Source organism: Cebus imitator, unplaced genomic scaffold (assembly GCF_001604975.1).
Source record: "Cebus imitator isolate Cc_AM_T3 unplaced genomic scaffold, Cebus_imitator-1.0 Scaffold558, whole genome shotgun sequence".
Lineage (NCBI taxonomy): Eukaryota > Metazoa > Chordata > Mammalia > Primates > Cebidae > Cebus > Cebus imitator.
This window is the reverse complement of record NW_016107873.1, coordinates 968,892-983,489: the sequence shown is the minus strand read 5'-3', so window position 1 is coordinate 983,489 and position 14,598 is coordinate 968,892. Positions and strand designations below refer to the sequence as shown.

At 39.3% G+C, this 14,598-nt stretch overlaps 1 protein-coding gene across 3 annotated transcripts in view; it reads right to left on the bottom strand.

Moving 5' to 3' along the window:
* The window catches only part of UBE3D (ubiquitin protein ligase E3D), a 193,652-nt gene that overhangs the window by 64,409 nt on the left and 114,645 nt on the right, over positions 1–14,598 (bottom strand). For all 3 annotated transcript variants that reach the window (XM_037733944.1, XM_017515769.2, XM_037733943.1), the window contains exon 9: positions 7,115–7,253. In XM_037733944.1, the coding sequence (XP_037589872.1) occupies positions 7,115–7,253 (139 nt within the window). The remainder of the gene's footprint in view (positions 1–7,114; positions 7,254–14,598) is intronic.

The following is a 14,598-nucleotide window of genomic DNA, read 5'->3' as shown; positions in this document are numbered from 1 at the left end:
TATGTAACAATCCTGCAAGATCCGCACATGTACCCCAGAACTTAAAGTAAAATAAATAAATAATAAAAATTAAAAAAAAGAAGAAAATCGAATTGAAAGTGTAATTGCAATTTCATTGTATGAAATATCAATATAAAGAATTAAAACATATGTCTAGGTAATATAAGTGCAAAGGGATGAATAAAGTTAACATTTTCTATTTTTTATGAATCATGCACAAGTAAAAAAAGCACAAAACAAAATGGCTTTTCTCCAAAGACAGGCTAACAAATACTGGTAAGGATGTGGAGAAAAGGGAACTCTCATACACTGTTGGTGGGAATGTAAATTAGTACAACTGGTATGAAGAACAGTTGGGAAGTTCCTCAAAAACTAAGAATAGAGCTACCGGCTGAGCACAGCGGTTTATGCCTGTAATCCCAGCACTCTGGGAGGCCGAAGTGGGCAAATCACGAGGTCAGGGGTTCAAGAGCTACCATGCAATCCAGCAATCCCACTCCTAGGTAGGTACCCAAAAGAAAGGAAATCAGGATATCACAGAGATATGTCTACTCCCATGCTTATTGCAAGACTATTCACAAGAGCCAAGATGTGGAAGCAACCTAAGGGTCCATCAACTGATGAATGAAGAAAGAAAATGTGGTACATATTTACAATGGAATACTTGTTAGCCATAAACCTGAATGAGATCCTGTCATTTGCAACAACATGGATGGAACTGGAGGTCATTATGTTAAGTGAAATACGCCAGGCACAGAAAGGCAAACTTCACATGTTCTCACTTGTTTGTGGAATCTAAACATCAAAATAACTGAATTCATAGAGATAGAGAGTGGGAAGATGGTTACCAGAGGCTGGGAAGAGTAGTGGATGGGGGAGGTGGGGATGGTTAATGGATTAAAAAAGTAGAATAAATAAGGTCTAATTTTGCTAGCACAACAGGATGATTATAGTAAAAAGTAATTTAATTGTACATTTAAAAATAACTAAAAGAGTACAAGTGGATTGTTTGTAACACAAAGCATAAATGCTTCAGGTGACAGACACCATGTTTACCCTGACGTGATTATTATCCATTGCATGCCTGTATCAAAATATCTCACGTAACCCATAAATATATATACCTACTATGTATCCATAAAAATTAAGAATAAATAAAATAAAATGGGAATTGTGAGGATCTAAAAAAGGTAAGTGTTTGTGAAAACATTTAAAACTGTTTAGAATGCTGTCATCTACCTGGGGCTCTATGCCCTTAGAAATTCTATCCATACCATTTAGATAGCCTGGAGCAGCTGGTTGGAGCTGGAATTAATGAGGTAAGGTATGGGAATAAACAGGAAGGGTTTCCTCTACTCAGGGACCAAAGCTATGAAACACTCCTTCCTTATCTTAGTTGAGTATATTTTCCAAGGAAGACTCTTCTGGGGCATTCTCAGTGGGAGTTAATCCTTAAGTTGGGGAGAGGCAGAGCTTATTAGTCAGATGGCTCAATCTATCAGCAGAACCCTTTGCCATGTTACTACTTAGGTACACAGTGTACAGAGTGGATGAGTGTCAGATGAAATAGAACTGGGAACAGGTACAGGGTGGGAGAGCAATGCTCAGCCAGGGACCTTCTGGGTCACAGGCTAGATTCAGTGTATACCAAGGAATGCCAAAAGCAGATTTTGTTCCTACTGTACCATTTTGACCAAAGAGGCCCTAACCAAAGGAAAACCATCTAGTCTTAAAAGAAAGATGGTATCCTCCTGACAATTGGCCTCTAAAACTGCAGCACTACTTCTTGTGGAGGTAAAGAAGGTTGCCACTAAGAAGGTACATAAGGGTCTTTAGTGATAGAAGTGTCTCCCCATCTGTGTTCTGTTAACATTAATCACATAAAATGCCACTAGAAAAAGTATTCCTGCTATCAAAAACATTTGGGAAATAATGTTTACATATTCCTCAACTAGGAGGATCACACTACCCCTTAAGCACATGCAAGGTGCTGACAAGTCATGCCACTTAAAAAACATCTAACATTGTTTAACTAACCTTATTAAAAGAGGTTAACATTATTTAGAGGTCCCTGTTGGCCTGACAGAAATGTTAAAGTGTAATTTAAGAAGTTAGAATATCATATATGTTAACAGTTTTAATTAATAAGATAAACCCTTCCTTTTGAGATTCAGCAGTGGTAACAGCTCAAGCAGAAGCACCAAGTGAGTTCTAAAATGACAGATTTACAGAAAAAGAAGCACTGCTCACAGTGACTCAGCCAGAAAAGTAAGAGAATTGGAAATGTAAAGATATCTTTAACAAGTGTCATTCTGTTATTTTAGATAGCTATTTTATATAGCTCTTGCCGATATAGCTCTTTAAAAAATGTGCATGAAAGCGAGTTTCCAATTAAAAAAATAAATCCTAAACACAGGCAAAATTAGAAGCCCCATTCCTTGTCATTATAATAAATGATGACGTGGGAGTTACAAAGATGAAAAAGCAGAGCATTTCTGTCGAATCCTGACAGACACTTTCCCCATTTTCACTGATCCTTAATCTTGGAATGAAGACCTGCATAGGGAAGATGACTCCTGGTACGTTCCTTATAAGAATACATCTTTCCAGGGGTGACAGCAGGGACCAAACTTTAGCAGACACTTCGTAAGATTCTGAAAATTTTCTCTGTATCTGTGAATCTGGGAAAGTATGTGTGTTTCTGACAATAATATTGAGCAAATGGACTAAAGCCGCATGAAGGACAATCACCAATAGAAAAGGGCATTGAGCAATTAACATTCAGACCACTCTAAGAGCTCCTCTAATTAAAGGTGCTAAGACGACACCGTTGTTGTCAGTTGCAGGCCAGGCTTCATGCACCTGTGTTTCCATGAGACTGAGATGACATCCTTAAAGTGGGCAAGGCCTCTAATTAGTCTTCCTTTCAAACCTCCAATACTTGGTTTAGATTACTCTTTCACCATTTTTTAAATCGAATTTTAATTGCACTTAATTGCATTTTTGGGGTACATGTGAAGAACATGCAAGATTGTTGCATAGGTACACGCATGGCAGCGTGATTTGCCGCCTTCCTTCCCATCACCTATATCCGGCATTTCTCCCCATGCTCTCTCTCCCCAACTCCCCACCCCCCACTGTCCCTCTCCTATTTCCCCCCAACAGACCCAGTGTGTGATGCTCCCCTCCCTGTGTCCATGTGTTCTCATTGTTCAACACCCACCTATGAGTGAGAACATGTGGTGTTTGATTTTCTGTTCTTGTGTCAGTTTGCTGAGAATGATGGTTTCCAGGTTCATCCATGTCCCTACAAAGGACAAGAACTCATCATTTTTGATGGCTGCATAATATTCCATGGTGTATATGCACCACATTCTCCTGTTCAGTCTATCATCATTGGGCATTTGGGTTGGTTCGAGGTCTTTGCTATTGTAAACAATGCTGCAGTGAACATTCATGTACATGGGTCCTTATAGTAGAATGATTTATAATCCTTTGGGTATATACCCAGTAACGAGATTGCTGGGTCATATGGAATTTCTATTTCTAGGTCCTTGAGGAATTGCCACACTGTCTTCCACAATGGTTGAACTAATTTACACTCCCACCAACAGTGTAAAAGTGTTCCTATTTCTCCACATCCTCTCCAGCATCTGTTGTCTCCAGATTTTTTAATGATCGCCATTCTAACTGGCGTGAGATGGTATCTCAATGTGGTTTTGATTTGCATTTCTCTAACGACCAGTGATGATGAGCATTTTTTCATATGTTTCTTGGCCTCATGTATGTTTTCTTTTGTAAAGTGTCTGTTCATATCCTTCTCCCACTTTTGAATGGGCTTGTTTGTTTTTTTCTTGTAAATCTGTTTTAGTTCTTTGTAAATTCTGGGTATCAGCCCTTTGTCAGATGGGTAGACTGCAAAAAATTTTCCCCATTCTGTTGGTTGCCGGTTCACTCTAATGATTTTTTCTTTTGCTGTGCAGAAGCTCTTAAGTTTAATTAGATCCCATTTGTCTCTTTTGGCTTTTGTTGCCATTGCTTTTTGTGTTTTAGTCATGAAGTTCTTGCCTCTGCTTATGTCCTGAATGGTACTGCCTAGATTTTCTTCTAGGGTTTTTATGGTGTTAGGTCGTACGTTTAAATCTTTAATCCATCGGTCTTATGTTTAAATCTTTAATCCATCTGGAGTTAATTTCAGTGTAAGATGTCAAGAAGGGGTCCAGTTTCTGCTTTCTGCACATGGCTAGCCAGTTTTCCCAATATCATTTATTAAACAGGGAATCCTTTCCCCATTGCTTGTTTTTGTCAGATTTGTCAAAGATCGGATAGTTGTAGATATGTTGTGTTGCCTCCGAGGCCTCTGTTCTGTTCCACTGGTCTATATTTCTGTTTTGCTACCAGTACCATACTGTTTTGATTACTGCAGCCTTGTAGTATAGTTTGAAGTGCAGTAGTGTGATGCCTCCCGCTTTGTTCTTTTTGCTTAGAAATGACTTGGCTATGTGGGCTCTCTTTTGGTTCCATATGAAGCTTAAGGTGTTTTTTTTACAGAACTCTCCATCCCAAATCCATAGAATATACATTCTTCTCAGCACCACATCGCACCTACTCTAAAATTGATCATATAATTGTTAGTAAATCACTCCTCAACAAATGCAAAAGAACGGAAATCATAACAGTCTCTCAGACCACAGTGTAATCGAGTTAGAACTCAGAATTTAGAAACTAACTCAGAACCACACAGCTTCATGGAAACTGAACAACTGGCTCTTGAATGTTGACTGGATAAATAATGAAATGAAGGCAGAGATAAAGATGTTCTTCGAAACCAACAAGAACGAAGACACAACATACCAGAATCTCTGGGACACATTTAAAGCAGTCTCTAGAGGAAAATATATAGCAACAAATGCCCACATGAGATGCAAGGAGAGATCTAAAATTGACACCCTATCATCAAAATTGAAAGAGCTAGAGGAGCAAGATAAAAAAAACTCAAAACCTAGCAGAAGACAAGAAATAACTAACATCAGAGCAGAACTGAAGGAGATAGAGACACAAAAAACCCTTCAAAAAATCTTTTACCTTTAATTTCTTTAAAAATGTGTTGAGGCTACGTTGTAATAAAATTACTCTCAAGTTAAATCATACATGGATGACTGTCCTATTTCTCCCAATATGCCATAAAATCCTTGAAGTCAGAGTAATTTCTCTTGCTACCCACTCACCCATGGCATGAAAATTTCAAATAGTACATGAAGGAAGGAGTGAAATAAAAAATTATTGTTTTTCAGCTTCATTCCTCAACAATAACCACTGGTAAGTTTTTTGTCTCTTTCTCCATGAATGTTTGTGGGCATATACAAACTTTTTCCATTATTCAATACCATGAGCAGAACTTAAAGAAATATAGATATATAGAATTTTAAATCGTATCTAGTTTAAGGCAGTATACAAATATATGAATACAAACTACTGCAAAATAAGGGGAGGCTGTGGACATGCCAAGGCAGATCTACTAACTTGCCTCCAGCCACCATTCACACCCACTCTACCCTCAGGACCTTAGTGGGCAGTGCAGTTAGTGGCAAATGGAGTAACCCTGGCGAGTGAGTCCAGTTTGGTCTCTGACCCACTGAGTGTTCCCTAGCCAATTCACTCCATGTTCCAGATCGCAATTTCCTCTCCTATAAAATGAGAAGATGTTCTTTAAGGTCCATTTGAGAGACCAGGATTGGAGTTGACCAACAGACAGCAAATACAAACAGCCACGCTAAGGCCAAAGACTGTACTCTATGAGTGCCTGAGGCTCAGAAAGAGGAAGAACATCACAGAGAAAATCCATGTAACAGATTTCCAAGAGGAGAAGAATGTAAGTAAGATTGGATCAGTTATTTTCTCTTGATTTCTTGAGACATGATTCATAGGAAAATCCACATCTTGTTTTACCATGTAACAGAGGTAATAAGCAATATACAATGCTTCTGAAGTTTTCTTAGGATACAACAACCCTTCAGAAGTAGAAATAGCCCACGTTTATTTACATTGTATTCCCACCAGCATCAGAGAGCTCCTGAGTATTTTTCCATTGCCAAGGGTCAGAGATAAGTCCAATTACATGTAGTAGTGATAAGGCCACAACTTAAGCCATGAGTTAACATCCTAATTCTCATTTGCCACCCCATTTGACAATTAGCTGACTGTGAGGGCAGCAGGAGGTCCCTTCATGCTGGTCATCTTGCTGGCCAGTCTACACTTGCAGTGCTGAGTTAGACTATGGGAACAAATAAATATCCAGGGCAGTAGGGAAGTGATAAGGGAGAAGGCTAAGGAGAGAAAGGGAAATGGCTCAGACAGTAGAACCCTGTTAAACAGATCAATCCTGTTAAACATCCACTTGGCAATCTGACTTCCGGCTAACAGCAGCAAAGCCACTAATAATGGTTTAGATTTCTGGGTCTCATGCAAAGTTGGGAGAAAGGAGTTGGCATTCACAAGTATCTGCTGGATCTTCTTGACATTTTCCAGAGGCAAGATGGGAGCCCGAAGAACAAAGCCTGGAGTTATAGAGCTGTGGCTTCTGCCATGACTAGATAATTACCTAGTCAATTCTGAGCCTCCGTTTGTTCATTTATTTAAAAAGAGATAGACAAAGCCCAGGCACAGTGGCTCACGCCAGTAATCCTAACACTTTGGGAAGCTGAGGCAGGTTGACTGCCTGAGCTCAGAAGTTTGAGGCCAGCCTGGACAACACAGTGAAACCCTGTTTCTACAAAAAATACAAAAAATTAGCCAGGTGTGGTGGCATGCACCTGGAGTCCCGGCTACTCGGGAGGCTGAGGCACAAAAGCCACTTAAACCTTGGAGATGGAGGCTGCGGTCAGCCGAGACTGCACCACTTCACTCGAGCCTGGGCAACAGTGTGAGTCTCTGCCTCCAAAAAACAAACAAACAAAAAAACCCAGATGGACAAAGCAATACATGCATTATGCTTATTTTTATTATTTGAAACTGGAGAATTCCATGGGTTATCTCCTGTGAAAGACAGGATCCTTGAAAAATAATTCCAAGTAAAACTGAGAAATCACAGCCTAGAAAAGAAGCCATTGCTCACCTGAAAGGAATTCATATGGCGAAGGGATGAAGGCAGATTGGCATTACTCTTCGATAATATCAAAAGCAGCTCCAAGCAGGTTGCAGAGGGCAGGGTTAGGGGGTGGACGCTGATGTCACTTTCCCACGAGCTGAGAAGTCTGGAACACAAGAACACATTAACTTTCAAAAATGCATTATCATAACTATTTTAAAAATCTGATAACAAAAGAAAACTCAATTGTGAGAGAAAAAGGTGAAGTACAAAAACTAGAAATAAACTATATTAAAAATTCACAGAGAACATGCCCAAGACATTTTTATGGTGGTGTTGATATAAAGCAGATGGATCAGGCAATTTTTCAGGCCATCATTTCATACTCTAAAGTATACAGTCACAAATGCAGTCTTAGTTGTGTGGGACCTGCTGGGGGAAGGGGTGGCAGAGATTAACGGCTAACACACTGAATGCTTCCTACATTCTATGCCCTGTTCTACATGTAATATCTTGTGTACTCCATGGAAACCTGAGAAGGGACTATTGTTATTCCCAATCTACAGCTATGAAAATTGTTTCTGAGCCGGATAGGCCCTTATGGAACATTTAGCTCAGTGATTTTCAAACTTTAAAAAAGTAACAGAATCCTTTTGTCAAAAAAAATCTTGTGACAGCCCCAACTTATAACACAAATAAAAGCGAAGCTGCTCTGTCTGAAGGGGAAAGGTTGGCAGGAGGCCTCCCTTCATCTTCCAGAGTGGCCCTTGAAGTATCTCTCCCATATCCTGCAGAACCTATTTGAAAATCCTTTCATTTGAGAGATCAGGAAACCAAGGGCTCGAGAAGTAAAGGGATATGTCTGAGATGAGGCAGATGTGTAGAAACTGATATGGCTGGGTCTAGAATCCTGGCTTTCCTGGCTCCTCATCTAGTGCTTACACTAAAGGGAAATGTCAAGAAGTAATTATGAGAAAATAAAGCAGTGAGAACAGCATGAGCTTTAGGTTTTCAATTTTTCTATTTACTTATTTCCTGTCTGATCGGCAACCAAAGTGTCTCTTATCACTAATTTTAAAGAAATATGTATATAATATTTATGTTTGTTTATATAAATATATATGTATTTTTTGCCACTTCTATAAACTTCTCTCTACAAAGTGATCTTTAACCAAATCAGTGGTGAATAATGGAAACTTAGAATCAGTGGTTCGGGGCATAATGGATTTTTAACACTTTAGAGAACAAGTCGTGGCAACTAGTTTTGATGTTTTATCCATCAGGTTACTTATGCTGATACATTTCTGATGTGGGGTGATGGAGTTCACTCTCCTTTGAAGCACTGGCCAACAAGTTGGACAGGAATAAAACACTGGTCATCTTCCTGAAAATGGTCCAATTTTAGTGTGGGGGAGTAAAAGATCACCTCCAACCCCCTTTCAGCTCTTAGTAGGCTCTTCAGTTGCATCTGGGAGCCAAACTGACACCAGGCAGATTAACAAGAGAAAAGTCTACAAATTTTATTAGTTTTACATGTGTATGGGGATCTTTACAAGTAAGTGAAGTCCAAAGAAGTGGCCAAACCAAGATGTTTTTATACATTTTTAGGCACTGAGTGATAAATATGAGGAAAAACGACAGGACAAAGGAAATCTGGCTAGAGGAAGCAAATGTTCCAAGGGAGTCACCAGAGATATATGGTGGAGGTGTGTAAAGCAGATGGAAGGCAATGTAAATATGTTTATTCAGATCCATTGCAGCCTCCAATTCCAATTCTGGTAATAATCGCTGTTTTGTCACCCTGGTATGGAGAGGGTGCCCCTCCCAGAGGAATCTTGATCGCTGCACACAGGAAAAGACAAAGCTTGCCCTTTCTTCTTCTTTTTTTAAGAATAGAAAATTTTAATCTTTACATGTAACATGTCAAGACCCCTAATTGTTTTACAAGCTTCCCCCTCTCCCTCCAAAATCTGTATACTAAGTCTTGGCTTACATTGACCTGATTTGTAAAATATTTTCCTCTGTGCACTTTTTCCTTCAGGCTGAGGCTCTTTGCTGATCCATTCACAACAGAAACAGCTCAGCTTTCCTCTGGCAGTACCATTTGAAAGCCCACCAGCCGGCAAACCTAGAATGTACTTTCCACTGCTGGGTCACAGAACTTCATTCTCATCTGCTCTGTAACCCAAGGACTCTACAGCCTCTGAAGTGTAACACCCAAGCTTTTCCTTACAGAAGAGCTGAGATGCTAAAGAGACCATCTGCAGCATCATCACCAGCTCTTGGGATTTCTTGAGCTCCCACATGGCTTTCTTCAACCACCTGGCCCACTTTCTTCAACCACATTCCACTTTGGAATGGATGTCTTTAAAGCACCAAGTGATCTTAAGAATTGGCTCTGTTTCTTTGAATCCAGAGATCCAAGTTTCTATTTTGGTGGGGCTTCCAAAAACAAACAAACAAACAGGACTGGCACTGTTTCTAATGTAAGGTCTGTCTTTCACACACCAGTTTTGTGTTAGTGACTGCTGAATGCCAGTCCACACCCCTCAAACACCTCGCAGTTGCAAACAGGGTGCTCCTACAGGTCCCAGGGTCCTGTTAGGGGAAGAAAGGCAGCTCCAGGAAGTCTTCATCTAGCCTTCATGATAGAAGCAGTTAATCCTCTGGGAAATAGACTTGCAGCCCTGGGAAGAAAAGAGCTGTTCCTCCTTGGGGACATACACCATTATCCTGGCAATTTCATCCAGTGTCTCTTCTGTATGGCTCAGGAAGGCATTCTGTGCATACAGCCTCAAGAAACTCCAATTTCTCCAAAGTTTTCACCTTGAAATAATCAATATACCAATCTGACATAATTTGGGATGGCATGTCCTTCACCCTTTCATAGGCAAAGGCACATTTGTCTTTTCTGTGTTTTAAAAATTATCTTGTATTGATTGATTGGCTCTGCTATTCTTTTTGCTTTTACTCATTATATACCATTCTCAACATTTCTCTGCAATGAAAATTAAAATATTGCTGTATTTTCCATAATTCAAACTTAATACTAGAGCAGTGGCTCTAAGCTCACTCTCTACCCCTCCCTCATGCTCCCCATAATCCACTGTTGCCTTACATACACAGTTAACTGGGCCCAGAAGGCAGTTACCTTTGCTAGTGAATTTCTGTTCATCCTGCAAGATCCACTTACATATCATTTCCTTAGCGATACTGTCCTGTTTCCTTCATAAGAACTTGCCTAATACCATACTTATATCACTTACATACTAGTATATTTAAATACACTTCCATACTTATATCACTTACAAATGCCTTACTAGTGTTCTTATTTGGGGTAGGTCTATGTCTCTAATTCTTTCCATATCAGAAACAAGTGATTTCCTCTAATTTTCTCATCTTATTTGGAAGTAAATATTAAAAAGTTGCCTCAATGTTGCTTTTCTGCAGTTACAACCAGGTATTAACCTCTTACTGGCTAAAAGAAATACCTTTTTAATTTTTTTCCCTGACATTTGTATGTTCAATAAAATAACTCAAGTTTTCAGAATTTATACCCCTGCCCCCAACTCCTGCCACCCACAATAGGGTTCACTTCAGCTACCTTCATTCTGAATTTTTTTTTAAAGTGTAGTGGAAAGGCTTTTGCTTTTTCTGAATTGAATCTCTTGCCCTGGATTGTGAATGTTCCGTGGGAGCTCATCAGTGAATCTCTAAGACCTACTCCAGGCCCATAATGCTTTGGACCTTCCTGAAATGAGGTAAACACTGTAGCCTGGACCACGGCCTGCCAGAGTAGAAAGCATCTCAAGACAGTCACTTTTTCATCATTTTCCATTCCTCTTTGGGCAGTAATAAATTTGCAAGAGAAAGAAAAAATGGTAAATAATGCAAATAAATATTTTGAAGACATAGCTACTTAGTTAATTATGGGTATAACACGGTGGCCTTTAATTTTCACAAAATTACTTCAGTTGTGTAAGCCTAGGGCCTTAGGTTTCTTCTGACTATCATTTACCCTATGCCTAACATATCCAGACACCGGGTAAGGCACTTTAGTTATATTTGCTTCTCTAATCCTAACGCAGCCCTGAATGGCAGGCATTATTCACTCCATTTTAAAGATAAGAAACCAAAGGTGAGAGAAGTTAAGTTACTGTCCAACATCAGGCAGTTAGTAAGTAGTAAGACTAGGATTCAGTTAGGTCAGCCTGAATGCAAAGCCTGTGCTATTCACACCACATCACACTGACTGCTGAGGACACTATATATATTATTATTCTCTCCAGACAAACTATAAATAGGACTTTAATTGCTGAATCTGCTAATGTCTATTTCTTCTGAAGTTAACTCTTTGGCTTGCAAAATATAGTTGAGTATTTTCATCTTATTTTACTCTTTTTAAGATGCTAATTTATGTGTGTGTGTGTGTGTGTGTGTGTTTACTTCAAAACTTGACTAGGAAGGGTAGTAAGACAGACATTGAAAAACACTTATGTTAGAGTAAGCAAAAATAACAACAATATGGTGAGAAAAAAAGATTAGGAGGCCAGGCCGGGCACAGTGGCTCAAGCCTGTAATCCCAGCACTTTGGGAGGCCGAGGCGGGTGGATCACGAGGTCAAGAGATCGAGACCATCCTGGTCAACACGGTGAAACCCCTTCTCTACTAAAAATACAAAAAATTAGCTGGGCATGGTGGCGCGTGCCTGTAACCCCAGCTACTCAGGAGGCTGAGGCAGGAGAATTGCCTGAACCCAGGAGGTGGATGTTGCGGTGAGCCGAGATTGCGCCATTGCACTCCAGCCTGGGTAACAAGAGCGAAACTCTGTCCCAAAAAAAAAAAAAAAAAAAAAAAAAAAAAAACAAAAAAAAAAAAAAAAAAAAAAAAAAAAAGATTAGGAGGCCATACATTCATGGTTATTTCCATTACAAGGAAATAATAATCTGACTTTTACATTTTCTTCTTTATACTTTTAGTTTTCAAGTGTTATTTTTATAATCGGAAACAAGTTAATGTTATGCTGTTGATGTGATTTCTGGTTCAGACAAAAGAAATTTTAAATGCTGCATAAAAGTTTCAACATACTGTTAAATGGCTATGGTACAATCTATCAAAAAAAGGATACTAAAATAGAAATAAAAATACATTTGCACCGCCTTATCACTCACCAGCGAGTGATCATGGACAAGCACTCTGGAGCCTAGTTTCCTCATAGGACCTTGGAGTCAGGTACACAACCTGTCCAATGTATCAAACTATCAACATTTATACAAAAGGACATTGTTACACTAATGATAACCACAGTTACAAAAAAGATACAATTTGTTCTCATGTTAGTTACCCTTATCTCTATGTAATTACAGACATTTGCATGGTATGTGAATCCAACATTGGCATTTTAAATTTAATCCTTAAAATATTCTATGATTTAACAATTTTTATTCCCGTTGAAGTCCATAAAGGAAAAGAGTGTTACCTTGATCACACAGTCAAGATATGATAGGAAAAAAATCTCAAGTAAGACCTTTACCATTTAAATCTCATTCTTTTTAATACACTATGAACAAGGCAAAAGTATATTAGGCATTATTTAATTCCACCCAAAGAGATTAAAAACCTCACAGGCAAGTGACAGGATAAGTTCTAGGTATCTTAAAACACGTATTTTAAAATAACTTGAAGAATCTTATTTTTGAGTAAATAAGATTCTTCAAATTATTTGGGTCTAATATAGCTCAAATTCCTAATGTTCATCCTGCTCTTTCTATTCCCACAGGATGTTTTCCATGAGTCTCAGAATTTATTTCTAATGTTGTAATTTATAAACTTTCTCTGTAAATTATTTTTCTGTAAAAACATATAAAATATTACTTTAATCACAGGAAGCATTCATACATATGAACAAAGAAAGTAACAAAAAATGAAATTGTTTAGGAAAGTAAGTATTACAAGTAACTTTCCCTCAAAACTTCAGGTGAAATTTTCATTTTGTTTTGTTTTGTTTTGTTTTTGTTTGTTTGTTTTCCATTTAGGAAGAAATAAAGAAAAGAGAACAAAATAGAAAGAGGAAGAAATGGCTTGCATACTGAATCTATACTATATATCCTAAAACAATCACCAAACTCATTATGTAGAATTTAGGACATATATTGACAAAGTCAGAGGTGTTACTTGCAACTCTGCCCATGACTCACATATTATATTAGACGGAGCTCTCTAGAGAAACAGAACTAATAAGATATATGGGATTTTATTAAGGAGTGTTAACTCACACAATCACAAGGTCCCACAATAGGCTGCCTGCAAGCTGAGGTGCAAGGAAGCCAGTGCCAGTCCCAAAGCTGAAGAATATGGAGTTCAATGCTCGGGAACAGGAAGCATCCAACATGGGAGAAGGGTGTAAGCTGGGAGGCTATGTCAGTCTAGCCTTTTCACCTTTTTTTCTGCCTGCTTTATATCCTGACTGAGCCGGCAGCTGACTAGATGGTGCCCATCCAGATTAAGGGTAGGTCTGCCTTTCCCAGCCCACTGACTCAAATGTAAATCTCCTTTGGTAACACCTTCACAGACACTCCCAGGATCAATAGTTTGCATCCTTCAACATGATCAAGTTGACACTCAGTATTAACCATCACACATAGCAATACAAATGTCTGTTGATACAAGCATTTTAAGAACCATTGGGCAGAATCTGAAATATTTCTGGCATTTCCTACAAAGACATCACAAATTACTGTACCTAAATCAGTAATCATCCACTATAAGTCAATAAGAAAGATATTTCAAAGGGATAATGAACTGAACATCAGCTAAAACTTACTTCTATGACTTTCAAAGTACTGAGAGAGGAAAAGCTTTCCTAGGAGACCAGAACTGACAGCCAGATGATCTTAGTCTAAAAGACCGAAATAAAAGTAGAGGACACACCATCCTTATTTCTAAACCTTGCCTTGTCAAAATTCCCTAGAGAAATAACTATGGCCTATCTACTTTGGAAGAGGCATTGAGAAAGGAAAAAAAGTCACTTTCTATCACTTCTAACAAAACTGGTGAAATTGAGAACGAATCAAACCAATCAATATCAAGAAAAGAACCTGAGGGGGGATGATCCAAGATGGCCGTTTAGGAACAGCTCAGGATTGCAGCTTCCAGTGAAAGTGCAGAGGGTGAGTGGACACTGCATTTTTATTGCCCACAGACTAGGTCATTCCCAGGCGGAGGAGCTCCACGGGTCGCCAGCGCGGCTGTTTCGGCCAGCAAGGCTGTGCCGGCCGGCGCCACTGCGTTGCCCCACGCGGCTGCTTTGTCGGCGCCCCAAGGCAGCGGTTCTCCGTACAAAATACAACGGTCTGGGTGCCCTTTTGTCTGGCAATTGGAGCCATGGGAAGTCGCCCATTCGTCTGATTATAAAGGGGACTGAGCAGGGAACCAGGACAGTAGATTCCAGGGCAAAAAAAGCGCCGCAAATCTCAATGCCGCTGTTTAAGCCAGCGCAGTGAGTCACTGCA